The sequence below is a fragment of the Prenolepis imparis genome, unplaced genomic scaffold, assembly GCF_030444845.1.
Source record: "Prenolepis imparis isolate NDT839.2.m4 unplaced genomic scaffold, iyPreImpa1.0 SCAF_4, whole genome shotgun sequence".
Taxonomy (NCBI): Eukaryota; Metazoa; Arthropoda; class Insecta; order Hymenoptera; family Formicidae; genus Prenolepis; species Prenolepis imparis.
The window spans coordinates 12,396,905-12,424,819 of NW_028141162.1; the positions used below are offsets into that span (position 1 = coordinate 12,396,905).

The window sequence follows — 27,915 nt, forward strand, 5'->3', positions numbered from 1 at the left end:
CACTTTTTAACATAAAATCGAAGAATGATGCGCGCTTGTATTCTAGTATATAGAATAATTTAAATTATATATATATTATAGTTTAATTTATATACATATACGTTAAGCTCTTGTGCGCATTGTAAAAAGTTGGAAGTACCCCCACATTTTCAAGCTTAAAACTAAAAGCTCCAAGCGTTAACTCTTATGTACGAAGTTAATGGCGTCGAGTGTTAATCCTCTCTCAAACTCAAAGTTGCGAACTAAAATGACGCAACATATTACGAGCTCTAAAACAGAACTCAATTAATCACGCGCTCCCTTTTCTCTTTTCTCTCCAGGAGAACGATACAATACGTTTCCGGGTGACTCTGGAGGATGAGGTGCCCGCAGGGCAACAGCCGAACATCGTCGGCGTGGATGCGTACGTGATCGTGCTAGACGAGAATGATAATCCGCCGCACTTCCTGGGTGTACCGTACGAGGCGGTCGCCGAAGAGGACACCCCGGTCGGCTCCACCATCCTACCGGGGATCAGGGTTGTGGATCCTGACCTGCTGGGCGATATTATAGATCTAACGTGCGTTCCGCAGCCACAGGTGAGTCATTAATACGTGTTAGAACGCAGTAATGTTTCGCGAAGAAATATCTTTACATGTGCCTGCTCGAATTTCTTGTCGACCTTCCTCTTCCTTTCTCTTTCTCTCTGTCTCTGAGGTTTTCATTCGAGGAAAATTTTAGTCGACGTACGTGTCACCGTGTTTCTTTTCTCGTTCATTGTCCAATTCATCGTTGATGATATTATCCGAGGAAACAACAGTATTCGTTCTTGGTTATATCTTTACGAAGTAGCACGCGCCCGACAAGAAACGGAAGTTTTTCTTGCTATTCCTCTTCTTCGTCGGTGATGAAATAAAGGCATAATAGAGTCTGACATTCCCTCCGCGAATTCATATAACAATTTATCCGCTAATGCGCGTGTTTCTCTTTATTTTCAAAAACCGGTAAACCGGTTATTTTATGACAGAATTTCCTTCGTGAAATTTCTTTGAATTTATTTATCTGATTGGGGAGATCCTGCTTTTTCCATCGATACTGCAATTATGCATTCTGTCACAAAGTAACCCGGTTTTATCAGATGAAAGAGAATTATTGAGATGCCGATTATATACGATATATTCGAGGGAAATTGCTGCAAGTCAGTGTACAAAAGAAAGAGAAGCGAGGAAAAAGAATGTCCGAATTTGCCTCTCAACTACCTCATCCGATGTCGCATCTGCGTGGTAAAAAGCGGATAATAAGCAGATTGTAAAAAGAACGAACTACTACTTTCCGCTCAAGAGGTTCATTAAGAAGTCGTCCCGGCTCCTTTACGACACGATGCAGCATCAGGATCGGCGTCCTTCATTGCGATGCAGTTGGTTGCACGGCGGATAAAAGATGTACAAAAGCGCAAGAGCCGGTATTTCACGTAAATGAAGAGAGCAGCGCACCCCGGATGAAGTGTTTCCCTTGTCCGCGAGACGGGGCGGAATATCGGCATCGTTGCTGGGGCGCTTTGTAATTCGCAGTTTTCCATTAAGTTATCTCGGCGCTTCTGTCCCGTGATAAACCCAGGGAGAGAGGGAAAGAGATAGAACCCGGAGGCTCTGGGCTCGCCTCGCAATGTCGAGCAGCACGCCCGAGGGAGCCGAAGTCTCGTCGACGACGGTAGACAGCCAGTGCTGGGTTCTTGTAGTCGGACTTTCGCAATCATCGCTGCGGAGGCTGACGTTAACCCCCGCGGAAAACACGTGGCCTGTTTCGCACGAACGAGCGGACCTCGTAGCGCAAAGCGGAAATTTTATTATCGCTACGTTGCGTTTTCAAAAGGAAAATTTCAATTCAGTATTTTGATCCCTGTAATCGGCGCGGTATATGTTATATTTTATAACAGACTTTATACTTTCAGTATCTTACGTGGAAAGAAAAAGCTACCACACAGCTAAACTTTAGATGTTCCTGTATTACTTCTGAAATTTAGTTATCATGTCTAAATAAATAGCTATGATATAATTAATATTTTTAATTATAATTTTACCGGGAATCCTTTATTAAACTACAGTTTAAAATAAAATATTTGTTATCATAGCTAAAATGTAGACATGATAACTAAATTTCAGATGTAATATATAGATATCTAAAACTTAGTTGTGATGATATATTATTACACCATATAAATATCGTTAAAATGTGTAGCAATATTAAAATTACTTAAATGCATAAAAGAGATAGCGACTTTATAAATTTCAAAGCACCGATCTGCGAGGAATAAGGTGCAGATACCTTGAAAAATTGTTACATTTTGAAAGATGCAAGTGCATATTCATAAAAAAAAATATAACTTTTATAAGGTAAAAGTACCAATGCTTGGACATGCACTTATATCTGAACATTCGTATTTTATTGGTCTTTAAATGCGGATATCTAAACTTTCAGCCATGAACATATATGTACATACACACATTAAATATATATATATACTTTCCATATTAAAAGTTTAGATACCTGTATTTAAAAACCAAAAAAATACGAATGTCCAGATATAGGTGCATGTCCAAGCATTGGTACTTTTACCTTATATATCTTATAAAACAGTTCGCACGAATGTCTGATAGTCTGATAAGTCTCGTAATAAGTTCTTATTCCGTTGCAGAGCGCAACGGAAGTCCATAAAATTTACGTCACGGCCGAAAATCGTATTTACGGAAACTTGTAACGCGTTACCGTGGAAAAGTGCCGTTGAAAACTGCTTTCTGCTCTGGAGATTCGATCGATATAGCGCGCAATCGGTTGGTTATGCGATGCGCGCCGTTCGTTTCGCATCGGCAAAAGGGCACGAAGGAACGCCCCGAGAATTCGGTCGACGGGAAAAACGACGCAATGTATCGCGAGAGCGAGCGTCTTTTTTTTTTATCCCACCCTCCGCAAAAAAGGATCCAATTCGTATATCATCTCGCGAGCCATTAAAATTATCTACCTGCAGCCTTCTGATCTCTTTTTCTCTCTCTCTTTCATCCCTTTCCGTGAAAGACGGGATATTAGTACGTACAACGCACCATTTCCCCTTCCTCCCCCTCTCTTCTACCTCTCCCTACGTCATATCCGCTCGATAAATTTCGCTCGGGGCCGTTAGGCGCGACCAATAAAACCGTAAAACCTTTTAACTAATGGCCCGACGGCTTTACGGCACACTTTAAATGCCCCGTTTTCGTTCTACGCGCGAACAACGCGATTGCTCCCAATTATTAAATTTAACTAATGTTTACAGAGTTTGGAGTTAACATTCGCGTGCGAATCATTCGCGAATCAACAACGAAATTTTCCATTAACGATCCGCGGCTTTTTAAATCCGCGGCAATTGAGACGTTTGGAGAACAAATAACAGATTTGTGCCACAAATCCATTATAAATTAAAGATATATATGTCAGTATCAAATGTGTTTTTTTTTTATCTGAACTAGGCATGAATTGTGTCGGGCATATTTAAAATCGATACACTACGTATAGAATTGTATGTATTTATTTCATAATTCTGCAGCCATCCTTTTTTTTAAATGTATTTTCAGAGCGGAATTTACTAGCATTTGTCGATTATTTTAATGAATAACGAATATATTATCTGAAATCTTTATATCTCAGCAGAGAGTTATCGAACTCTGAATAATTCAACACGATAAGATTTCGCAATTTTTGATAAGTCTTTTATAAGCATTTGGATGAAACATATATAAAGAAAGGTCACAGAAGTTCGAGGACTCAAGTGACACAAAAGCTGGTAACTTTTAAATTGTTACCGAACGATAAATCGATTAATCAAGGATAGACGTTTGTTAATGAACATTTCACAAACACTTACCAAAGTAGTTCGTGTTCTCCACTAAAATCGTCTGGTTCTCAAATGTGAAGTATACTGCTGTCGTTCGCTGTCGAACTGCCATTTAACGATCGACTTTTATTACAGTTCCTGGACGCGTGCGAGAAGTTTGGCATCGTCAACGTCGAGAGAAGCCAGAATACGTACGTGGGCGCCCTGGTGCTGCGGCAGCCCCTCGACTATCGAGAGAGACCTTTCTACCAGCTGCTGCTGCGGGCAAGCGTGAGTAGATCTGTGAAGAGAGAAAGGATCACTATTAATTATGCGCGAGAGGAGAAGCTTCTGCCGAATAAAGCCGGCTACATATAACGGGTCACCCTCCCGTCAATGTAACGTCAAATGTTCTTACATGGATTTTTTAAATGCGACGACTTGGTTCTGTGACGATTGATGTGTGTTGCTTCATTTTAGATCCATATAAAAATATTTGAGGTAACAATGACGTTATGTGCATCTAGCTTAAATCTATTCATAATGGGATGCTGTGCAAGTTGTAATGCGAAATTGCGCTGGGATTCTGGATACGCAGACGAATTTACTTGCTAACGAGAACAGCGGATTAGAGATTCGTCCTGCATCTCAGAAAGGCTTATTAAGGGTCGATCATCCGTTCAATAGTGAAATGAGCAATTCTCACGGTAGCGTTAAACGCTCGTCGCCGGACATTGTACGATATACAGTTTTATATACACAGAGAGAATTTTCTCTTAGAATTTACCCTGAAAATCATGGTAATCATGGGATGGAAAGAATTTTATGAAAATTTCTCTGATTAATATTTATCACAATAAAAATACAATAAAATATCAAACATGATTGATTAATTTTACTATGCAGTTTGGTAAAATTAAACATGTTTTATATTTTATTGTGATAGATATTATTATTTTTATTGTGATAAATATTAATCAGAGAAATTCTCATAAAATTCTTTCCATACCATATTGTCCCACGATTACCATGATTTTCAGGGTAAATTCTAAGAGAAAATTCTCTCATTGTCAGTGTATATATAAAACGACAATTGAAAAATATCTGCGCGCATTATCACGTTACAATTATCAGATTTTATCCATTGAGAGATACTTGATTTTTTAATCTAAATTTTCTCGAAACACGCGTAAACTTTAATCACATTGAATCGAAGCGCGATTTTGCTTTCGAAGAGAAGGCTTCGTATTATTGAAAATGAACGCGAGCACGAGGAACACTATCGAATTTACATGACTTCAAAGGGTTACAGATGAAAGGCAGATGGTGCGGCATCGGTGGAAATCGGAAACCTTAGTTATCTCGGTTGCCCTTTGATTCTGCTCGTCGACATCGTATATCGCGTTCCGATACGTGTTAAAATACATAGAAACGTGTATATGTGGAAAAGTTTAAGCTCGCGCTGATGAAAAAACGGACTGTGATTCACTATGCATTTTCGCAAAACGAATCTCTCGCGCGGTAAAACGGTAAACATTGAGCTTATTTAGGTCTTACAACGAAACGTGCTCATATGATCGATGCAGTTTTCCCCGCCGTACATCGATTTCGCGCTATTTTCCTCTCTTCGCAATTTTATCTGAGAAATATAACGCGAAATTGAAGAAAAACAAGTAAATATTTGTCCGTACGTGCAACGTAATGGCACTTTCTCATCGCGCGCATTTAATGTTAAATGTGATCTGATCCGCGGCTTCCTTGACACAATTTTCATACCTATTATAGACAAATGAAAATTAGAAGAAAGCAGCAAGTCATTGCGATCTATATGGACAAATTTTCACATTTTTATATATGAATATATTTGAGTTTAATATTCTTCATAATAGTACACAGAGAGAATTTTCTCTTAGAATTTATCCTGAAAATCATGGTAATTGTGGGACAATATGGTACACTCAAAAAAATGGTTTTGCAATTGTAGCAAAAATTTTTTAGGTGCAAAAAATTAACTGAGGTAGACAAATGATTAGCACATATTGCAATATCGTATATATTTTGCACGTAATCAATTTAAATGACAGAGACAGAACTAAAAAATTCTATCTGTGACAAACGATATTCTATCAGATACAAAAAATAGCGATAATTTTTGTTGCGACATTTAGAAATTTTTTTGCGTGTATGGAAAGAATTTTCAGAATTTCTCTGATTAATATTTATCACAATAAAAATAATAATATCTATCACAATAAAATATAAAATATGTTTGATTAATTTTACTAAACTGCATGGTAAAATTAATCAAACATGTTTTATATTTTAATGTGTAGATATTATTATTTTTATTGTGATAAATATTAATCAGAGAAATTCTCATAAAATTCTTTTTATACCATATTGTCCCACGATTACCATGATTTTCAGGGTAAATTCTAAGAGAAAATTCTCTCCATATAAAATACGAAAAAATACGTATTTTATATAAAATATGAAAAGTATGATAACCTTAAAAATAGAGATTCTTTTCAATTATTTCAACTATACGCGATAAGCAACAGTTCGAAAAATTTAAGACGGAAAGATTAATAAAAAATTAACCAAATAATTTGAGAAAGACGTGTAGAGATGGGTCGCAAAAAATAGAGATTTTTCTTTCATATTTAAGCGAGAAGAGAGACTCGGAGCGGCAAGAATTAATTAATCAATGTCGCGCGCGCGCTTGGAACGTCATCCTCGTCGTATACTCACGTGTGTGCGAGAGATCACGTATAAAGAGATAATTACAGTCACTTGCAACACGTCGTGCGACGACGAAAGCTCTTTACGTGTGAGCGCGCGAGCGGAGATTGATTTTAATTACGCGTTCTCTCTCCGGAAGCGACTGAAGTATCGTCCTCTTGCAAGGGAAGGTATGGCGCTTCGCGCGCGATAGCGGACCATTATGGCGGCGATGAAAAAGGCGCGAAACAGACACACACATTAATACGACTGAAAGTTTTCCGACGATTGTGAGATAAGTCGGAAATGAGAGAACGGTTAGATTTTTTATGCCTCTTTTATTTCAGAAATAAGTCTGCCATTTTTTCGCATAAGGTTAATCGTCGCTGAAAATAAACTTACCTCGTCTAAACGTTTTTCACTCAGGAATAAATAAACCCTCGTTCTTTTCTCCGTCTCGTTGGTTTGCGTAATGGATAGATGAAAAAATTGTCAAGTTATCACGAGAGAATATACTTCGGCAAAATATACACGCTAACTAAAACTTGGATTCTCGACTCTCCGAGGACCGTCGTGGCGTTTATGCGGAAACCGTGTATGAACAAACTGAAGTAAGTTGCGAATTTCTCAAGGGTTGCCTTCTCGATATTAGGGAAATGTAATTTAGCAGGGTTACCAACTTTTATAAACTAAATTTCCGAGAAAAGGCGCGAAGTTTTAAAATACAATTTTTTCGATACGTTCTTATATTAATTTCCATTAGTGACGAATTTATATTTTTGAGAGTTTGAAGATAATATTCTCGGAAGATCTCCGGATCTGTAACAAAGTAAAGTTGTTTTACAAATATATTACAAGTATTTTTATTTATTATTTATTATTAATAATTTATTATTAATAAAATTGACAATATTTAATTAATTAAAATATTTATGCTAAAAATTGCATTAATTTTTTAAAATAGATCTGCGACTCAAAGAGATGTCAAGAGTCGAGAATACGAAGCAGATTGAACTTTGTAGAAGCTGAACTAACTTATGCACTCAAGAATCCCACGAGAAGAACGACAACTGAACGTGCGAATTTTGTCCGCAGGACGGCCTGAACAATGGAACCACCGGCGTGGAGATCAAGGTAGCGGATATTCAGAACAGTCCGCCGGAATTTCTGGATTCGCTAACAGGTGTAGTACGCGAGGACGATCCCATCGGGACCCTCGTGATGACCGTGAAGGCACGAGACGGCGACAGGGGTATGCCGCGGAAGATGATCTATGAATTGGTCACCAGTGAGTCTAATCTCATCTTTTTTCCATATTCAAATCGCGTAAGAGATTATAATCTCATTTTTAAATCAAATTTAGAGTCAGATTTCACCTTCACATAATTTAAAATTTAAATACATATTAAATATATATATATATTATAAAATTTATTATATATAATTTAATATAATTTAATAATAAAAAAATTCGCCGCGGATGCAAAATTTTGTAAAATTCAGAATTGAAGACACAAGAGATTCTTTCAACGAAAAATTACAAATAGAAAAAATTGCAGGCTTACTTTCACAATAAGCTTTTACATCACGATTTCAATGTCTATGTTTGCAGATCCGTTCGATTACTTTCTGCTGGACGACGACACGGGCGAGCTAAGGACGGCGAAGCCGCTGGACCGAGAGGCGCTGGAAAACTCCACGGGCGTCCTGACGCTGATCGTGAAGGCTCGCGAGCTGATCGACGGCATGCCTGGCAACGACAAATTGACGGTATCGACGGCCGAGGCGACCGTGACGATTAAGGACGTCAACGACGAACCTCCTACGTTTAATCGGCGCGAGTACAACATCGAGATCCCAGAAAACGTGCCGGATGGCACGCCGCTGCCGCATCTGGACATGACGGTGAAAGATCCGGATGTTGTGAGTGCACGTCGATTTAGCCCATTGCCACTCGTCACCTGATGCACACTCTCCTGGATCATCCGGTCGAGCGAAATGGGACTGCTGGAATAGTGATGCCGCTACTGCTGCATCCGTTCGTCAACCCGGTCAGCGATTCCATGCAAATGCATTAATTATTGCCGTGTCGAAAAATCAAGAGAAAATCTGGTATAACGTTAAAACGCTTGTTAACGCGACATTCATATTAATGTATTCGAGTTTCTGTGTAAAGCTCGACGTGTATATACATATATATTGTATATATATATATATATATATATATATATATATATATATATATATATGCCGTAACAATGGCGACGAACGGAAAGGCATCGCGCTATTTTACAGTGCGCGCATTTAATTCGGTCCGCTTATTAAATTAATGCCGCTTTAATGGCAGCGCAAATGGAAAACGTCAAGTATAAATAATTCATAATATATTATAAAGTTTCGATAAAATTCAAATTATCATTACACTCGTTGCAGTTCGTCGTATCGATCGCTGGTCGCGGTATAAACGTTACCGCGTTTCTCGTTATTTGCGCGCACACGTCTCATTTCGCTCTTCTGGTTCCGGAGAGAGAGATTCTATCTCGCTCGCGGCGGAGAATAAAACCGCTTTCCACTTTAAGGGCTTAAACTCCGTGTTCTCCCTGCGTCTGGAAGATATAACAGGTGCGTTTATCGTGGAGCCGGTGCTGGCGACTGGTAGCACGTCTGTGAACATTCGCGTTACGAACGGCTCCCTCGACTATGAAAATCCTAATCAACGAAAATTCATTATTTTGGTAAGTCAACTGTAAAGTCTTTTTTCCAGATACTTCCTATATAAATAGAATTATTATCATTTCCAAAAGAAGAATAATTTCACGCATAAAAGATTGAATACAATAGATAAAAACTATAATATACACATACACAAATCGATTAGAATAAAATTTCATTAATAATTACGATTTCAATCATTTGATACATTTGTGCGCAATAATTTATTATAATACTATCAGATTCTATTTCTCTCTTTTTTTTAAATTAAACAAATTGATAAGAATTCCAAATTCGTTTCTTTAACTGGATGAAAAATAAACACGTTGCGACAATTATGGTTTCTAGGTCGTCGCCGAGGAAGTTCATACGAACCCGAAGCTCTCGTCTACGGCGACGGTAACGATTTCCATCACGGATGCAAACGATAACGCACCTTCCTTTAGTAATCCGACATACACGGCTGCGGTGTCCGAGACGGCGGCTCCAGGAAGCCCAATTATAACGATCACAGCGAAGGATCGTGACAGCGGGCGGTAAGGACTTGTTAATTGAACAAAGACGCGCTTTGTTCCACGAGACTTCAAAGCGCGATTTCCTTACCTCATTCACACGTCATGATTCCGTGTTCCGTAGCTTTGGCACTGCCGGCATAGTCTATCAATTACTCGGCCAGGGCGCAGAACACTTTGCGATCGACAAGAAGACCGGCAGCATCACCGTCGCATCCTGCCCAACGCCCGGTACGTCGCCGTGTCTAGATTACGAACAACAGACAGAATATTTCCTCACTTACAAGGTATTGTACATAATTGTATAATAATAACGTAGGCATAATTAATATTATATTAAATATTAATCAATATAATATATAATCAGTATAATATATAATTAATATAATATATAATTAATTAATATAATATTATGTTAAAAGATATACATATAAACTAGAGAGATATTGATATAATATTTTATAATGCAAACAATAGCGACAATAGCGGTTGAACAAATCCTCTTCTCTCTTTCATTAGGCGACGGACGACAATGGGGAAGGACAAACGACGAGCGTTTCATTGCGCATCAGCTTGATAGACGCGAACGACAGTCCGCCGCGTTTCCTGCAGGACAAGTATCGCGCGGTGGTAGACGAGGGTGCCGAGAAATTCGAGCCCGAATTGAAGGTACAGGCGCGAGACAAGGACAAGACATCCAAGATCACGTATACCCTGGTGGGCGGTAATGAGCTGGGTCTGTTCGCCGTCGATCCGGACACCGGCGAAGTCACTGTCAGGAGCCCGGTCGATATGACTAATGCCACCCACGACTGGATCGCCCTGACGATACAGGCGAGCGACGGTATATTCGTCGATTCCGCCCTCGTCAACATCACCGTGCGCGACGTTAACAACAACGCGCCCGTGTTCCTGCACGATATATATACGGCCAGTATCGCGGAGATATCGCCGATTGGTGAGTATCCGGATTATGCTTAACAACAATTGTGCGCAATCTCGCGAATGTAACTCGGGATTCCGAATAATGTTCATCAGAAGCACTACTAAATGGATTCAAAGCCCTACAAAAGGGATTTACATTCCTATCGCGAAGCATTTCACCACTGTCATAAAATTGTGATTAATTAATGTGGTTAATTATATTTGATTTCGACAGGAACTGTCGTAGAAGAGGTAACCGCGACAGACGCTGACAGTGGAGTTAATGCAGAATTAGTCTATAGAATACAAAAAGGAGCTTTCGATGATTTCACTGTCAACGAGACCACTGGCGTCGTCATGGTGTCCAGAAAGTTGGACTATGACGAGAAGAATACGTATCACGTAGAAGTCATAGCGTTCGATAAAGGTAAAATTATTGTCTCCGAATGATAAATAAAATTAAGAGACAATTATGACATTTGAAAGTCTTATAGTTATAATTTTCTTTATAAAACAAGATGATTGGGAATAAAATTTTGTATTTTGTGAGGAATAACTTTAACATTAAGTTAAAATAGTTACAATTTATTTCTTTACGTGACACTTGTCTTTTTTATTTCAGGAACACCAAGTCTGACCGGAACGACGACGCTGATGATCGAGGTTGAGAACAGCAACGACAAGGCCCCGTATTTCACGCCCGAAACGCAACGAGCTGAAGTTACAGAGGACACGCCAATTGGCACCGTTTTCACAACATTGAAAGCCACCGATCCGGATAGCACGAATCTCGAAGCTTTGAACTTTGCCATTTCCGAGCCAATCACCGCTATTGACAGAAACGGCCAGCGCGTCAACGACAGCAAGTCTTTCAGGGTACCACGGATATTTTCATTTTAACTTTTCGATTCAAAAATCTTTCAATCCACGTAATAAGTTTATCGTAGAAATTTTTATAAAAAATAGAAATAAAAAATTGTTCTCGGATACGTTAAAAAAAATATATGCTATATATTTTTTATAAAAGTTTTTTTCTGCGTAAATTCCTAATTAAACTCTAATAAACTTTTCAGTTTGTAGAGATGTGCAATTTATTTAATATATTCTTATTATATAATATTATTATATATTATATAATATATTACATATTATATTATATAATATATAATATTATATTTATTATATTCTTTTATAAATAAAATATTTCCTTTATCCTTTTATCCATTTATCTTTTTAACATGCTTATTCGTTCCCTTAGGACTTCTTTGCAGTCGATCGCGCTACGGGACAAGTTTCCGTCGTTCGCAGCCTGGATCGTGACATAGCTGCTACGGTAAGCGTTACGATTGTTGTAAGCGACACCACGGCGCCCACATTACAGCAAGGACGAGGTAAATAAAATAAATGTTCAAGGAAAGGAGAATGCGGAATACTCTTTATCATTCCTACATGATGCACGTCTTTTAACAGGTAAACTAGTAGTCACTATCATTGACGTAAACCATATGGCGCCGGAATTCTTGAAGCCTTGGACCCGAGGAAATCCCCGTTATCTGATAGAGATGCAAGAGGAGCAACCCACCGGCGCTGTCGTGGGAGCTTTCACGGCGACAGACGCTGATAGTAACATAGCGGGATACGCCATCGATCCGCCGAGCCCTTACTTCAATATTGATAATATTACCGGTAAGTTGCTCACATCTAAAATCTCCGTGTCAATCTCGCGTAAACCTGTTCCGCGAAAGGCATCGTCGAAAACCAATTTACAACGGTTTGACATATTATTAAAGTAACATTTTACTCTCGTGACATATCAAAGGAATCTTGCAAAAGCTCTCGATGGAATTTTCGATATATCAATTTACGTGAAATGTTCTTGACTTCCTCTTGATATAGAAAAATAAATCATGAAATTATTCATGAGCCAGCCAGAGCTTTGCTGAGATCATAATCAAGAAAGAATAAATCGAATGCACTCTAAAACAGGAGGACGTCAGATATTTAATCTATAATAATCGTTCATTATTGAAATACTAAAATACATTTATTCCGAGCATTGTGCCGCTTTTATTCACAGGAATCGTAAGAACTAGTCAAGTGATCGATTACGAGGAAACGAAGCAATTGGAATTCATGGTAGTCGCGTACGATTCCGGAGTGCCCCAACTTTCCACGACCGCGAAAGTCACCGTCACTGTGATCAATGTGAACGATCAAGATCCGAAATTCGAGAAGGAACTGTATAACGCGACAGTGAAAGAGAATTCTCCACCTGGCACTCGTGTTACCGTCGTGAAAGCTACGGATGGCGACGAAGGGTCTTTTGGCGATGTCAGCTATAGCTTAATTGGCGAACACGCAGCTGACTTTAACATCGGTAAGTTAAAATTTATTGATTGATTATACTGTAATGATGTAAGAAGTAAAAATATATTAAATTCAAGCTAGAGTTTGCGTTAACTATAATAGTTCAAATTATTTTTTTTTGTTCTCTTTTTTCTTGTTCTAAGTATGAAACATTTATGCAATTATTATAGGGCACGAAACCGGAGAGATTACCGTGGGTGGTGCCACAGTTCTCGACAGAGAGATGACACCGGAAATCACTATAACGGTGATGGCCAGCGACGGTGCTCATGTCAATTCTCGACGAAGCACCTCTGTGCCAGTAGTTGTCAAATTAATTGACGAAAATGATAACAGACCGATATTCTCGCAACATAGTTACAGAGCGTCCGTCGCGGAGAATTTATCTGTTAATCCGCCAGCACCTATTCTGCAGGTATTATTTAAAATCTAATGTTTAAAACAGTATTAAAGATGCCTAATAAGTAACTTTATAAAATAAAAATTTATAATGTTGCAAAATGATATCATCTTTTTTTTTCAATTACAGTAGAATTTTCTATATAATGTAACACAAAAGTTTGATAAAATTGTTACAAAGTTTAAAATTACAATCTTTTCGTAAAGAAAATATCGATGGATCAAATCATCTTTTTCAATTTTTAACTTTTAATATTTTTAAAATTTTCACGAGATTTCTAGCGTTTAAATTGTAAACGTTTATATATATGTCGAAATCACTTAATTGTGTCGCTTCTTAAGGTACGAGCTGTAGATCAAGATGAAGGAACGAATGGCGAAGTCTGGTATACAATCATCAATGGGAACGAAAATGAATCATTTTCGCTAAACCGCGAAACCGGCATCCTGTATCCCGCGGCCGCCCTTCTCGGCAGAGCCGGTTCTTACAGAATCGAGGTCGAAGCACGCGATGGTGCCGGAAATGGTCCACATTCGGACAGGTGTTATGTCGACATAAGAGTTACTCCGGTGAATCAGCATAAACCGCAATTTGTGATGCCGGAATTGACAAACGCGACCGTAGAAGTACCGGAGGTATGTTTAAAAAAACATTTTCTATTTGCACAAAATAAAGTTTACGAATTTTAACTAAATTAAAAACTAAAATATAAAAATATACGCGTATATATAATTATTTATACATATTTTATAATATTTATTTATTTATTATACATATTTTATAATATGTATAATTATATTAACTATAAAATATATACTATAAAAAGATGATATCAATTTCCAGAACGCAGGTGTTCCGAATTACCTAATATTGACCGTAAAAGCGATCGACAGAGATCCCGGCGAAAATGGTCGTGTTAGCTATCATTTAAAAGTCGGCAATAGAAACGTTCAGGAAACCGAGGAATTCTCTATAGACCAAGAGACTGGCGAACTTCGTTCGAAGATCATTCTCGATCGTGAAATTAAGAGCAAATTTGAGGTAAATAATATGTTAAATCATTTTTTCTAAACGAATGATTGGGATTCTATGTGAAATTTTTTTTCAGCTTGTTCTTGTAGCAGCTGATCACGGCAGTCCTACAGCTTACGAGACATTACGGCTATTAACAGTTCAGCTAGTCGATACGAACGATAACGTGCCACAATTTTACGAAGAGTATAATTTTCATGTGTCAGAAAATCGACCGAAAGATTATTTTATCGGCAAAGTAACAGCGGAAGACAAGGATGAAGGCAGACATGCCAAAGTATACTATTATATAGAAGCAGGTAAATATATGTATAAATGTAATATTGTTATACATTATATATAATTAGCCTTTATTTGTTGAGCATGAACACATAAAAAATTATGTTTAAACATCATTTTTTGTGTTCGTACTCAATAAATAAAGGATAATTTTTAATTACGAAGCTTTAGTTGATTTTTCATTTCAATTGTCAACAAATAAATACATATTGCTAATTAAGATTTACTTCGTATCCTTATAAATATATTGTTCATTTTTGTACAGGAAACGAAGGATATGCCTTTTACATGGACAAATCCGATGGTAGCATTTACGCGAATAAATCGTTTGATCGCGAGACGAGAGACAAGTACGTCCTTTCCATTCTCGCGTCTAATGATCCCGATCTCTACATCAATCCCGCGCAATCTGGCAAGCCATTGACTCGCAATCCGGAGCACGGACACGTAAACGTGACGATAATCGTGCTAGACGAAAATGATAATCCGCCGATCTTCGAACGCAATGATTATTACGCCGGGGTAAATTCTATGGCGAATATAAACGACTTCGTGACTAAGGTAACCGCGTCCGACTTGGACGTAGGTGACAATGGCACTCTCCATTACTATGTCGCTAGCGCGAATCTTTATAAATACGGTTCGGAAAAGCCGAGCGGCTCTATAGTTCCGAGTCCGTTCAATGTCACTCAGGATGGCAAACTCGTTACGAGCGGATACATGGCGGAATACAATCAAGATAGATTTATTGTCGAAGTTATCGCTAAAGAAACGGCAATTCCGGAAAGATACGCGATGACCAGAGTTCACGTAAGTTTTCCCGGTGTAAATTTTTTTTTATTCTGTAAATAATTTTTAATGTTTAATAATAGAGTGTTAATAATGAGATATTCGCTTCTACTTTGCAATTTTTCAATTAATTTTTATTTGTTTTGCAGGTATGGGTGTTTGAACCGTCTCAGTTAATACGAGTCATACTGTCTCGGCCTCCGGAGGAGGTCAATAGCGAGCGCGACGAGATTGTTTCGGAATTATCCAACGCCACACAAAGCAGAGTTGTAGTAGACGACATTAGATATCACGTTGACGCTTCTGGACATATTCGCAGAGAATGGTAATGATGTATAAATATAATTTTTACTCTCACCCACTCACTCTCATATCTTGATCTACACTGATTTGTAAGAAATATTGCACGTAATCTGTATCTTTTTTTGATAGGTGTGACATGTATTTGCATGTTGTCGAACCGAAAACTCAAACCATCGCACCAATTCCTCACGTACTCAAGGTTATCGATGCGAAATACGATTTCTTGAAGCACTATTATACCGGATTTGCTATTGAGAATGTTGTGGTGAGTACTGCATTTTAAATCGTAATATAATATTATAGTTTTCTCAAATACGATTACTTGCAAACTATGAAATAAATTATGGAAAGTATGGAGTGAATTATCTTGCGATATAAGAAAATAAAATTACTTTGTACAATTATCCAAACATATTGATAAATACGCACTATAATTTATTTTTATTTCAGCCGGCATACGCTGGAGTTCAAGAAGAACCTTTTGATCCTGCACTCGCTGCTCTAATAGCTCTCTTAGTTGTTTTGCTCGTAGGAGCAGTCACTGTTACAGTAGTTTGTTGCTGTTTACGCCATTGGTAAGAATATCTAAACGTTAAAAAAAATATAGACTTCTTTTCCGATATACTATATCTACATCCGATATTTTAGGGTAATAACTGTGCCAAATGATATACGTAAGAAAGACGGCCTAATTAAGAAACAGATCATCGACGAATTAAACACGACGGAGAATCCCTTGTGGATCGAGCAGTAAGTCTTGTTTCAGCAACTTTGTAAGAGTTTTACTGTTACGCGTGATATACGACGAAATATTTCCCTGATTGTAGAAAACTGAAACTCTACGAAGAGCAAGAGTTAACGATGCAAGTGTTTAGTGAACCCGAAGGCGGTCTCGGTGGCGAGAGACGCGGCAGTGGTGTAAGTGTCGGTATGGGGGACACGTCTCAAGATAACACTTATGCCACTATACAGCATCCGTTGCCTACAAACAGGCATCGTCCGACCACGCCGGATTACACCACGCTTCCAGGAAATCATAATGTACGCCAAGTAAATCTAATGAGTAACATTGTAACTGCGAGGCCTCATTACACTGGCAGACTCGATTAACTCTGATTAGTAGAGTCTTCTCTTTTATCATATAGTTTTGACGATATGATGTAAATGCAAATTATGATAATCTATATCAATTGCATGGCTTAGAAATTAGCAGAAAAATATATATATATATTATAAAAATATTTGACATAGTTCTATTCGTAATTATTATTTCGAAAACCAATATGCACATAAAAAAGACAAGTAGGATTAATGACTGTCAGTGTGACTAGCCTGTAAAACTGTAAATTATAATTTCTACATACATTGTTTTATTTTGTTTTAGTTATACGAATCGGCAATGGGTTTTCAAGGATCAACCTTCCAGCCCTCTCCGAACGTGATGCCGCAGTTGACGCTCGATCGCGATGGCCAGCCCCAATTTGTTTCGGGACTAGTATAAACTGACTCTGACTACGCGGGCATTTTCAGCCCTCCCCTTGCCATCCCTCTTCCTTCCACTTTCCATCTTTAAAATAAGCTCCGTCGCCGTACGTTGTACCTCTTTGTCCGCGGCTCTTGTTCATTGCACGCGCACTCTTCGGAGCGACTCCTCGGGCGACTCGCATGCACACACCTCTTTGACAATAACCGAGTTAAATATTGGTCGGGTTTGTCCTGCGAGTAGACGCGTGTAGAGAAGAGCGACACGACATTCGCGAGATCTGCCCTCGTTCCTTCCCTCTCACTTATACGTGACTTTTGCCATTCTCAGTTTTAAACTCTTCCGCAAGAGCTTGCGAAGAACTCGAGATGAAGAGTGACGACGAACGACACAAGTCAATATTACTGGAGTAATTAATCCCTGTAGCTGGTGTGTGCATGTATATATGTGTGCGTTGCCAACCTGGGGTCCCGTCTGATTTTACTGTTAGACCTACTTTTTAGGAGAATCAAAAAGAAAACCATAAAAAAAAAAAGAAAAAGTGAGAAGAAGGAATATAAGCTAGAGATAAAATAGGCACTGTGAGATAACTCGACCGAAGCTTGGCACGACAGATATATGTATATAAGTGAATGTGTAGATTCCGTCCAGCCCAGTTTTTGTATTATTTTCCTCATTAGTTTAGTATTTATGCGTTTCCGAAGTTACGTACATGCGTTCCAACCGTGAATAAACGCAAATTGTACGTTTTACAACGATCACTGCCACATTTTTGGCATCTACACGATGCAGTTGTTGTATCCGGTCAATCAAGTAATCGAGCCATTGTTGCTATAAGTGCACAATAATTAAGATAGCGCATACAATTTCTAAGTTATATTGTATTTAGTGTATTTATTTAAGGTATGTGTAGTATGTGTTTTAAACGACTGATATTTTTTCTTCCCGATTAAACTGTGATTTGATTGCGCCCGAGTATGAGTGCAATGATTTATTAACTCGTAATGGTTTTGCACGAGTCGCTGGCGATGGGCGGACATAGTCATATCATAGTTAGATGAAGTAATGACATTCGCAGCGAATTCCATTGTGTCATTAGGGCGAAATAATATCTTGCCTTTGAGAAATTGTGTCAAATTTACACTTTAATAGTATCTCCATAAACCGTCCTCGACTGAGAAGACAGATAGTGACTCTCGGGAATTCCCTGCGGATATCGCTTGCCGTAAAAAACGTATCGCAACTACGTACTCGATAACAACAGTAACTTAACTTACGAGTTATTTCTAAGAATACATTTAATGTAAAACTATTATCGGTATCATGATATTACTAGATGGTTATGAATATTCCAGTTAGCAAAAGTATCTGTTTATTAATTACAAATTTATTGTAATATTGTAACATATTTTATGTAAGTCATTAATAAAAAATATTCGTACATCAGAGATTTTAAGTTAATAATGGATTTGCTTCAGACATGTGTACTGACACTTTCTAAATTTTTAACAATTACTTCTTTCTCCTTTATTTTCTCAGGGGCATCAGATTTTTTAATATTTTCGTTCTTTGGTTTTGGTGTATAATCTAACGTCTCGATTATTACTTCCGGTTGATCAAGCCACAATTTGTATCCATTTTTCACAGGAAATCGTTTAGTATTCATACAAGTTAGACATGTCCATTTGACCCTCTTTATAGGCTTTGATATTAATCTGACTCTAGCTGTCTCCCCAGGTATAAGTGGAGTTTGACAACATTTACATATACTTCTCTTTAAATTTGGTTCCCTAGAGAAATCGATAATCTCCACTAATACAAGAATCTTTTATATATATAATTCTCTTTTCAGAGAGACCTAATATGTAAAGACTTACATGCGTAATACTGCTTTTTTGGCACAACCCACCATATTATTACCAAGATATGATGCTGTACATTTATCTATTAATGCCATTAGACGACTAGCCTGTGATGAAATTTTTTATGATAATAGCAACATTAATATATTTCCAGATTGTCTTTTTTGCTAAGTCAAAATTATTAAAGGATAATAAATTTTATAATCATATATATACCTGATATAAATAATTCATTCGTTCAAAAATATCTTTATGCTGACAAAGTTTGTTCTTATTTCCTGCAAAGTCAATCATAAACTCATGTATACCAGAAACTCACATAATGTATGCATATATTTAAATAAGCTTCAGTAATATTTAACTTACCCATCACGAAATCAATTTATCTATTATTCTAATTAAATCAGTAATTTATAATTTCGATAATTTATATGTCGATAAACAGAGCGTCACTTTTAACAGTTCTACTCGTTTTACTAGTAGTTTTAAGGTTAGAATTTAAATTGAACTAGGTTAAGTGTTCATATATACATATATATGATTAACTTCTATCCTAAAGTTATGACAAGAGAGAGATGCCATTTTAAAAATTTCTTTTTTATTTGATACTTTTTGTTATAAAACTCCAGCTATAAAATTCTTCCTTATAAAAGTATATACATATTTTAAAGATAATTAAACATTTCACAATTTTTTCACATATTTATTGTATTATAATTATATAATACAATATTTATATTAAGTATAATACCCTAATTATATATTTTATTTATACATTTATTAACAAAAATATATATAAAAATCTAGTCTATACTTCCGTCTTTTATGATTTTTAAAAGTATACTAATATTGTTTTTTATCTAGATATCTTACGAATGAAAACTCAGAGAAGAAATACTGAAATGAAAACTATCTTTTTAAAATATTTTTGTAAGATGTTCCAAATAATTTGATTTTTACACAATTGTATATAGCTCATAAATAAGCTTTTTACATGGAGGTGCATCTCGTTAGTGAATTGGATATTTATTTCAGCATAAACTAGAGGAATCCTACTATCCTTCATAGATTATGCTGGAAATATCTGATTTTCCTTGGACTTAGCCTTGCATCTCCATGTAAGGTGTGGTGTAAATTCGATTTCCAAATCAGACACATTTTGAGGTCTTAAAATGCTTTCATTTGTGCTATCTTTACTATCATCTCTAAAAAGAGAAAAAAAAATTCATTTCTGTAATATATGTGTGTGTGTGTGTGTATGTGTGTGTATATATCATGCACACAAAATGACAAGTATTCAATTTCTTTTAGGACAATTTTTCTTCTAATAATAAAATAGAAGTTGTCTTATATTACCGACAATGTTTTTTTTGCATACTGTCATTCTCTTTATAACAATAGCCATACTCTGCTAGAACAATATCCAAATTGTCACATTGCTCCTTCAAATCTTGATATATCTTTTTTGAATCATTTAATAATTGATCCATATTTTCCAGTGATGATGAGTTGAATTCTGATTGAAATTTCTCCATTTTACCCTAACATAATTAATTACACAATTCATATAAAATTTTGCTCGGGATTTATTTATAATATAACACATTAACGATATAATATATTATATTATCATTTTTTAACATAGTAGTATAACTTGCTGAATTGAAGGTGATGATTTAATTACTTGAATTTTTTATTTTGCATAGAAAAAAATTGCCGGCATTTCGCAACATTGAATAATAATTTGCAGTAGCACTCACGCGAGTATCCTGAAGAGATTTCGATAATTCGTTCAAGCACGCATCCGTCTCGACGGTTCGCTCTGCGTAGCCTCCGATGAGGAGTTGCGGCATCTTCCAGGTCTCGGTCAGCTTATCGATGCCCTCGTCGATTTCACGCGTCTTGTGCCGCAATTTGTTGAAATAATCCGAGGAAGATACGAACGAATTCTTCTCCATGTTTCCGTTTTTCCTACAAATTCTCTCGCACACACAGCTGATTGTGAGCAAAACACAACAACACTTGATCGCCGATTTTCAAACCGGTATCGGTTTAATTTCGCGCACTGCTGCCAACCTCGAAATTCTTTCCGCGCCTCCAAGTCGCGTTCGAAAATATGTCAGCCGCTAGAGTAACGTTCGATCGACCAATCGGAACGAGCGGAGCAAACGTCTCCGATTGGCTGACGACCGATTGTGCAAACGACAGGCAGATTTTCTAACACACTCCATGTGTTTTGGCGCGCGAAACTCGAGTTGGAAAAGTTTCCTATAGGCGGCGTCCTTTTCCGGCGAGTATGGAGACGCGTGATGAACGTACGTTCGTTCAGAGGTGAGATAATTTCGATTGTTTCTTTAATTAATTTCGATAATGACTTATATTTGTCTTGAGAATATCGCAATAACGTCGGCGTATTTCATAACTATCAAGGTTCTTGAATGTTTTCTATTATTTCTCGTAAGATGGAATAGTTTGAATTTGGGCCAGTTTCGCCATGGGCCGCGGTCTCGCAATCTCCGATTAACTTCAATCGGCCGATTAAACTATATCTTTGTCTCTTTTTAAGAACGTAGCTGGAAAGAGACAAAGATGTAGTTTAATCGGCCGATTGATGAAATCGGAGATGGTGAGACCGGCCCTTTGGCACCGAATGAACAATCGCGGCACACAAAGGCTGCAGTTCACTTGACGCTACAAATGCTTCCAAGTATGAAGAAGAACGCTTCGGAGCATTTGCAGCATCAAGCGAATTGCAGCCAAAGATGGACGCAAAATTTAATTCTTTTTAACTTGAATATATTAGTCTTTAGAGAGAAAGATGCTTTTTAACTAGAATTTATTTTTGAAAAAGAATCAACTTTAACTTCTCACATGAAGAAAGTTGCATCGCAAAACTCCTTTAAAAATATATATATCTTAAAATTGCAGCAAAACCGCGGAGAAATCGTGCCGGAATAAGTGCGGCTTATATTAGTTACTCGATACGTGTGTGAAAAATCGGACCAAGTACATCAATCATCGAAAGATGAATCTTCCTGATATTCATTCGAATCCAGAACTGCAACTGGCAATGAGCTATATACAAATATGGTGAGTTAATTTTACAAAAACATTTAATTTTTTTTACACGGATAGAATTTTCTCAGAATTTATCCTGAAAATTATATGATAATCGTGGGACAATATGGTGTGAAAAGAATTTTATGAGAATTTCTCTGATTAATATTTATCACAATGAAAATAATATCTATCACAATAAAATATAAAATATGTTTGATTAATTTTACTATGCAGTTTAGTAAAATTAATCAAACATGTTTTATATTTTATTGTGATAGATATTATTATTTTTATTGTGATAAATATTAATCAGAGAAATTCTCATAAAATTCTTTTCATATCATATATTGTCCCACGATTACCATGATTTTCAGCGTAAATTCTAAGAGAAAATTTTCTCAGTGCGTATATAGTCATTGCGTAATACAAGAAGTGCTGAAAATAATGAATTAAAGTAAGTTTTTCATAGAAGATCAAAGAAAATATATATTTGAAAATGTATGTTCTGTAATACGGAAATAAATGCTACAGAAATAGTCAGAAATTACTATCTGGTAGAAATAACTGCCTTATTTTCATTCAGTTTTTGTTATAATTATAAAAATAACTCAACTCTATCATCATTTCCAGTGCTTCGCATTACAGACTCGTTCATTTGCGAGAAAGAGAGAGGCAGGAAAAAAGAGATAGCGCTTTCTCACGATCGAAAAAATGAACTCGCTTGTCTCTTTGCATATCGCGATAAGTATCGTACTATCTTAAGCGATATCACCATTTTAATGCAAAAATCATTGCACGCGCGATTGCAACGGAATTTTTTATTTATTAGCGGCTAGAAAAGAAACATTTGATGTACGACGTAATACGACCACGCAAATGGTTTTCCTACTCGCAAGGACGATTTTTACGATTGTGATGATTTTTATCGCGAACATTTTCGATTGAAAAAAGTCATTGGCATATAGTATATCACAGATGCGACAAAAACTTCTGCCATCTGTTACGATCGATTTTCCGTGGTAAGTTTGCTCATAAAAACGCAGATCGCTCTTTTTGTCGATTTAAATTTTTTGCTAATTTTTTCAGTTTAATATAAATCGCGATGTAATTTATTTGTCTTAAAAAAATCATATCTCGAATAATCTTAAACTTTTGCAGAAATTTATTGCACACAAAGGTATTGATCTAATTATTAAATCATGTTTACATTTAAAAGTGATATTTCTCCGATTTATATATATACATAAATATATACTGCTTTAAGAAAAGTAAAAGCGATTAAAATATAAAAAAAAATTTAATCGTTTAATTTAGAATTAATAACTCGATTTTAATGGAGAAAGTTTCATGTTAGAATTATTAAAATATAATAAAGTCACGTGGAAAAGAATACTTTTGCTGAAGATAAAAAAATTGGATTGAATTTTAAAAGAAATATCACTAATTTTCATTAATATCATATAAGTACAATATTTGCCGCAAAAATAAAATTATGTATCAAGTAAAATTCTTTAGCATGCGGAATCGTAGCGGATGATATTTCACGCATGACCAAGATAATACATGAAAAAATTTTGCTCGATATTCTTGATTGAATGTCATGTTATGACTATGTCTTTGATAAAAATTTGAGCAATTTTTAAGCGCTCAATTTATGATAGACGATTGTTGCAACATTACATTAGACTGAAGGTTGCAAAGACGTGGTGCACTTGTACTTACAACCATGTTTGGTTCAATAATATCGTTAGCCTGTCGCAGAGATTGCGGGGGCAATTTCTAAAATTACTTTAATCTCACTCTGTAAATATTCGCTATCGCGCATGAGTTATGAGAAGACCAATAGAACAACTATTGATAATGCATAAGAAAGGATTTTCAGATATGCTATAATTATGTACCATTAATCAAATCAATAATGTGTGCTTCTATAATTAAATAGATGTATTAATCATAAAATATTAATTGTTTTGCTGTTTTTTTTGTCGCTTTTATAATTTTTTTCCATGAGTATTTCATCTTTTTGAAATATTAATTGATAATTGACAATTGGACGATAAAATACATAACATATACAAATACATAAAAGCAAGCGAAAAATGAAAAATTTATATTATATTATTATATATTATATTAAAGTATCATATCATTGAATTTATTGGAATAATATGGAACTGTCATCCTTATATAAGAATATATCCTTATATCAAGAAATTATTTCGCTTTTTGTGATGCGTTTAAAAAATTTCTTACTTTAAAATTCTCGCAAAATATTCACCATGTATCTTATTATTGCTAAATTTATGTCATGGACATTTTTCACATTGATGAAATCAATTGATGAAATCAATTGATGAAATCTGCAAAACTTCGGAACATAATGTTATTCCTTTTTGATAATAATACAAAAATGTTTATATTTGTTTATTTATATAATAATCGAATTTTGTTACGTTCAATCAGCATATTTTTCAAAGAAACATATTTTGAGCAGAATCATAATATATTTTGTCGCAGAGACACAAAACCTTCCTGGTTTGCTATTTCTTCAAAAGAGCATTATTGTATACTATGTTACACATTGTCTAGTTATTTTTTTAACATTTAATATTCATACATACTTTGCATTTAGTGACGTAAATACACGAGCTAATTTTAAACTTATAGCAAACTTTGAAATTAGTATTAAACGGCGATTATAAATCACGTTATCATTAATCAACGCAATGTTTTTGTCACATATTTTATGCAATACAAATCATACCTTTTTCAATCTATATTGATATAAATGACAGTTCCTACGTCAGTGATTACAATGAATTTTTCGATGCATAATCATCATTCACAGAAAAATGATTTACCTCGTCATTTTATTTAAATCCTATTTTATTCGTTTTTATTCTATTTGTTTTTTCTTTTCTTGTTTACACGTATGAACCGCGTAGTATTGCAGCTATTTATAGGATACCTTGTAAAACGAGATTATTTAGATCGTATCTTGAACGTATATCGAAGGAATATCAGTTGTGATTTTCGCTTACGCTATCGAGGCGTGTGTTTATGTGAGAGACCAAGCTAGGATAGTATGAAATTTCGCAAAGCAGAAATTGTGTCTGCGCACCAAATACCACAAGAGTCGCGGGTTAAGCATAGTGTGCATTTTTGCGATCGCTGAAGCACACATTCCCTCCGCACGTGTTCGACCTGCAACATCTCTCGTCTCTCATCCTGACTCTCTCGGCCCACACACCCTGATAGAGGTCAAAAATCTATAAAACGTATATCAGCTGACCTTGAAAATTTCGATTCAACAACTTTCATTCTAACAGGGGATACACGTGTCGGTCATATTCGAGAGCAAACGTCGCGTAAAACGTTATTTATATTCTTGAATTTCCAGGATCGCCAGATAGATAAAATTGACAAGAAAGTGATTAAAAAACAATCCAGAGTAGCTAAACGTATATTCACAATTCTCAGAAATTATATAAACTTGATTAGAACAAAGATTATGTCGAGGCTTTCTTTGAATTACAAGTGATTGAAAATGTGCACAACATGTTTTTCGTTATTTTAATTTAGCTTTATATGCAGACTAGATATATCAAACTTTCGTTTACAATTTAATTTCAAATTGATTTAATTTTAACAAAATATTAACGCGTATTTATAACAATATTTTATATTGAATGAGAAAATATATAAGAGAGAAAAGATAGTAATCTCCATCAAAAATTTTTCCTATGGAAATGTTTATTTTAAACTAATTAAAGATTACATTCTTGAAGAATTTACAACGCAAAATGTAAAATGTAAAATTAACATTCTGAAAAAAAAATCGATCAGACAGTCGACAAAAAATTAATCGACACTTCATAGAATTAATCTTATTTATTTCTCCCACTTTAGTTTCAACTTTGTATTATCTTGATTGATTAAAAACATTTAACAAGGTGACTTATCGCTATACCTGCATCCTCTCTGCGCGTCATGAATGCGCCAGCGACGTTTCAGCGATGCAACAAGTTAATTAATCATAATTACAGTGACATTAACTCGCATATGGCGCAGAAGTAATTTAAACGAGTACGTCGATACAAATGACGCGGAATTTATTCAATTATATATAAGTATTAGTATTATATCTCGAAACAAAAAAAATACGTCGCAGACTCCGCTTATTGATTTCCGACAATGACTATGTATTATAATATATGTATGTGACGTGAACTATAGATTTCCAGTACTGGTAGTTAATTTCGGAATGTAGCCAAAATATCATGTTAAAGCGGTATTAATTTATCTCGCATTTTTTAGAGTAATCTAGAGTATTCTAGACCTTTTGTTTTTGCGATTACAATGATACATTATATAAATATACATTATATAATACATTAATATCTCGATCATTCTAGACTTGTCTTCTTTTTCTCAGATGCACGACATAATATTTGTTATATCAATTAAACAGAAATTGCATTTTTTTTTTCGCGGAAATTAAGACAGAGTAAGTGAAGATTCGCTGACCAATCGCATCACTTTATTCTTACATTTTTTATTATCATTATTCTATACATTTTTTTTTTTATTAATTCGGCAAACAAAAATAGACAGACCGGTTCGCGCAGATTTTTTTTTTAGGTTTGCGTATCTTGTTGCCTATAGAGCCGAGAAACCGGATATTCTCGTTTCTTTCTAATGACATGAGTCAAACGTATTCGCAGACTGCACATTTTCTTATTGTTAGTCTTAAACAAGTGTAATCTCTTCGGGGAAAAGATATATCTCCCGGGGAAATATTTATGGGGGGAATTCACAGGGGATTTACAAGAAATTATAGAGCTCTCTGACTATTTTTACTCCGATTTTAGTCTTATTTGTAATTACGATGCTGCATGTAATTAAAGTCAATTATATTTTAAATTGTATTTTTGGAGAATATTTTTTACGTTCTCTTCGCAATAATTACTTTATATGAATAGCTCTCAAGGTTATTGCGACGGTATTTAATCGAGCAAAGTGCAAGTTTCTTTTATAATGCTAGACTTTTATAATGTCTCAAGTATGTCTCAAAGCAATTTTGATATTAATCGTTTTAAAGAATGGTTTCGCACAATTATAAATCACACAATTACGAAGATGTCGAGACATTTATATATATATAAATCTTTCCACTTTTTCTGCGCGATTTATCCTATCCAACCTGCAAAAAAACAAACTTTTCACATTACCATTTTTCTGAAAAAAAATTGCTGAAAAACCGCTTGATTAATACTCGTTATTTATAATCATGTTTATTAGTTAGTGGAAATGCGTTTGACTGAAATTAAATGATCGTTAAACGTGAGGCATTGACTTGTAGCGTGATAGCCTGACGTAAAAACAAAGTAAATGTGAAAGTTTTTAAAATAAACGCGATTATGCGAGACGGCAATGTACGATGAAAAGCCCATTATAGATTTTATTGCAGACTTATTCAAGATGATTGGAACACAATTGCCGCAATTTTGCTTAAGAAAGATTTAATATTATTTAGTATCAAAACTATAATTACAGTTATCATACACATTATTTCTGTCAATGAGACTTTCTTAATGAAAACTACTTGATTTGTAAATTATTTCCTTGGCTGTTTCAAAGTCCTC

At 35.7% G+C, this 27,915-nt stretch overlaps 3 protein-coding genes across 4 annotated transcripts in view; 1 reads left to right on the plus strand and 2 right to left on the minus strand.

Moving 5' to 3' along the window:
- Positions 1–18,796, plus strand: part of Cad87a (cadherin 87A) — a 95,426-nt gene extending 76,630 nt beyond the window's left edge. The window contains exons 4-27 of the mRNA XM_083036310.1: positions 321–578; positions 3,983–4,117; positions 7,643–7,835; positions 8,160–8,470; positions 9,127–9,282; positions 9,608–9,795; positions 9,896–10,058; positions 10,291–10,729; positions 10,931–11,122; positions 11,318–11,571; positions 11,954–12,086; positions 12,166–12,381; positions 12,773–13,072; positions 13,233–13,477; positions 13,804–14,097; positions 14,306–14,503; positions 14,571–14,793; positions 15,039–15,583; positions 15,712–15,887; positions 15,995–16,130; positions 16,316–16,440; positions 16,514–16,615; positions 16,693–16,906; positions 17,250–18,796. Of these exons, the coding sequence (XP_082892436.1) occupies positions 321–578; positions 3,983–4,117; positions 7,643–7,835; positions 8,160–8,470; positions 9,127–9,282; positions 9,608–9,795; positions 9,896–10,058; positions 10,291–10,729; positions 10,931–11,122; positions 11,318–11,571; positions 11,954–12,086; positions 12,166–12,381; positions 12,773–13,072; positions 13,233–13,477; positions 13,804–14,097; positions 14,306–14,503; positions 14,571–14,793; positions 15,039–15,583; positions 15,712–15,887; positions 15,995–16,130; positions 16,316–16,440; positions 16,514–16,615; positions 16,693–16,906; positions 17,250–17,366 (5,313 nt within the window). The 3' untranslated portion in view covers positions 17,367–18,796. The remainder of the gene's footprint in view (positions 1–320; positions 579–3,982; positions 4,118–7,642; positions 7,836–8,159; positions 8,471–9,126; positions 9,283–9,607; positions 9,796–9,895; positions 10,059–10,290; positions 10,730–10,930; positions 11,123–11,317; positions 11,572–11,953; positions 12,087–12,165; positions 12,382–12,772; positions 13,073–13,232; positions 13,478–13,803; positions 14,098–14,305; positions 14,504–14,570; positions 14,794–15,038; positions 15,584–15,711; positions 15,888–15,994; positions 16,131–16,315; positions 16,441–16,513; positions 16,616–16,692; positions 16,907–17,249) is intronic.
- On the minus strand, positions 18,698–19,707 carry Rpp21 (ribonuclease P protein subunit Rpp21). The gene is made up of 4 exons (XM_083036074.1): positions 19,577–19,707; positions 19,427–19,488; positions 19,226–19,317; positions 18,698–19,138 (listed from the first exon to the last, which is right to left on the minus strand). Exons 1-4 carry the CDS (start codon positions 19,578–19,580, stop codon positions 18,823–18,825), a joined length of 474 nt encoding a protein of 157 aa, XP_082892200.1. The 5' UTR covers positions 19,581–19,707; the 3' UTR covers positions 18,698–18,822.
- Positions 19,708–19,955: 248 nt separating this feature from the next.
- Positions 19,956–21,258, minus strand: LOC145935044 (uncharacterized). 2 transcript variants are annotated; one of them, XM_083036048.1, is made up of 3 exons: positions 20,971–21,258; positions 20,618–20,751; positions 19,956–20,415 (listed from the first exon to the last, which is right to left on the minus strand). In XM_083036048.1, exons 1-3 carry the CDS (start codon positions 21,166–21,168, stop codon positions 20,280–20,282), a joined length of 468 nt encoding a protein of 155 aa, XP_082892174.1. In that variant the 5' UTR covers positions 21,169–21,258; the 3' UTR covers positions 19,956–20,279. The 2 variants fall into 2 exon arrangements, with proteins under 2 accessions (XP_082892174.1, XP_082892173.1); XM_083036047.1 differs by having other exon boundaries at positions 19,959–20,415; positions 20,567–20,751.
- Positions 21,259–27,915: the final 6,657 nt, after the last annotated feature.

Bases quoted from the DNA above. Each gene is read 5' to 3' on its own strand.
- Rpp21 (XM_083036074.1), bottom strand. The intron at 19,318-19,426 runs GTATATATATGA...ATTTCATCACAG, and splicing joins GAATGAATTATTTATATCAG to GCTAGTCGTCTAATGGCATT. The intron at 19,139-19,225 runs GTAAGTCTTTAC...CGATTTCTCTAG, and splicing joins AAAAAAGCAGTATTACGCAT to GGAACCAAATTTAAAGAGAA.
- LOC145935044 (XM_083036047.1), bottom strand. From the start codon at position 21,168: ATGGAGAAGAATTCGTTCGTATCTTCCTCGGATTATTTCAACAAATTG. The intron at 20,752-20,970 runs GTGAGTGCTACT...TAATTATGTTAG, and splicing joins AATCTCTTCAGGATACTCGC to GGTAAAATGGAGAAATTTCA. The intron at 20,416-20,566 runs GTAATATAAGAC...TTCTCTTTTTAG, and splicing joins ATGCAAAAAAAACATTGTCG to AGATGATAGTAAAGATAGCA.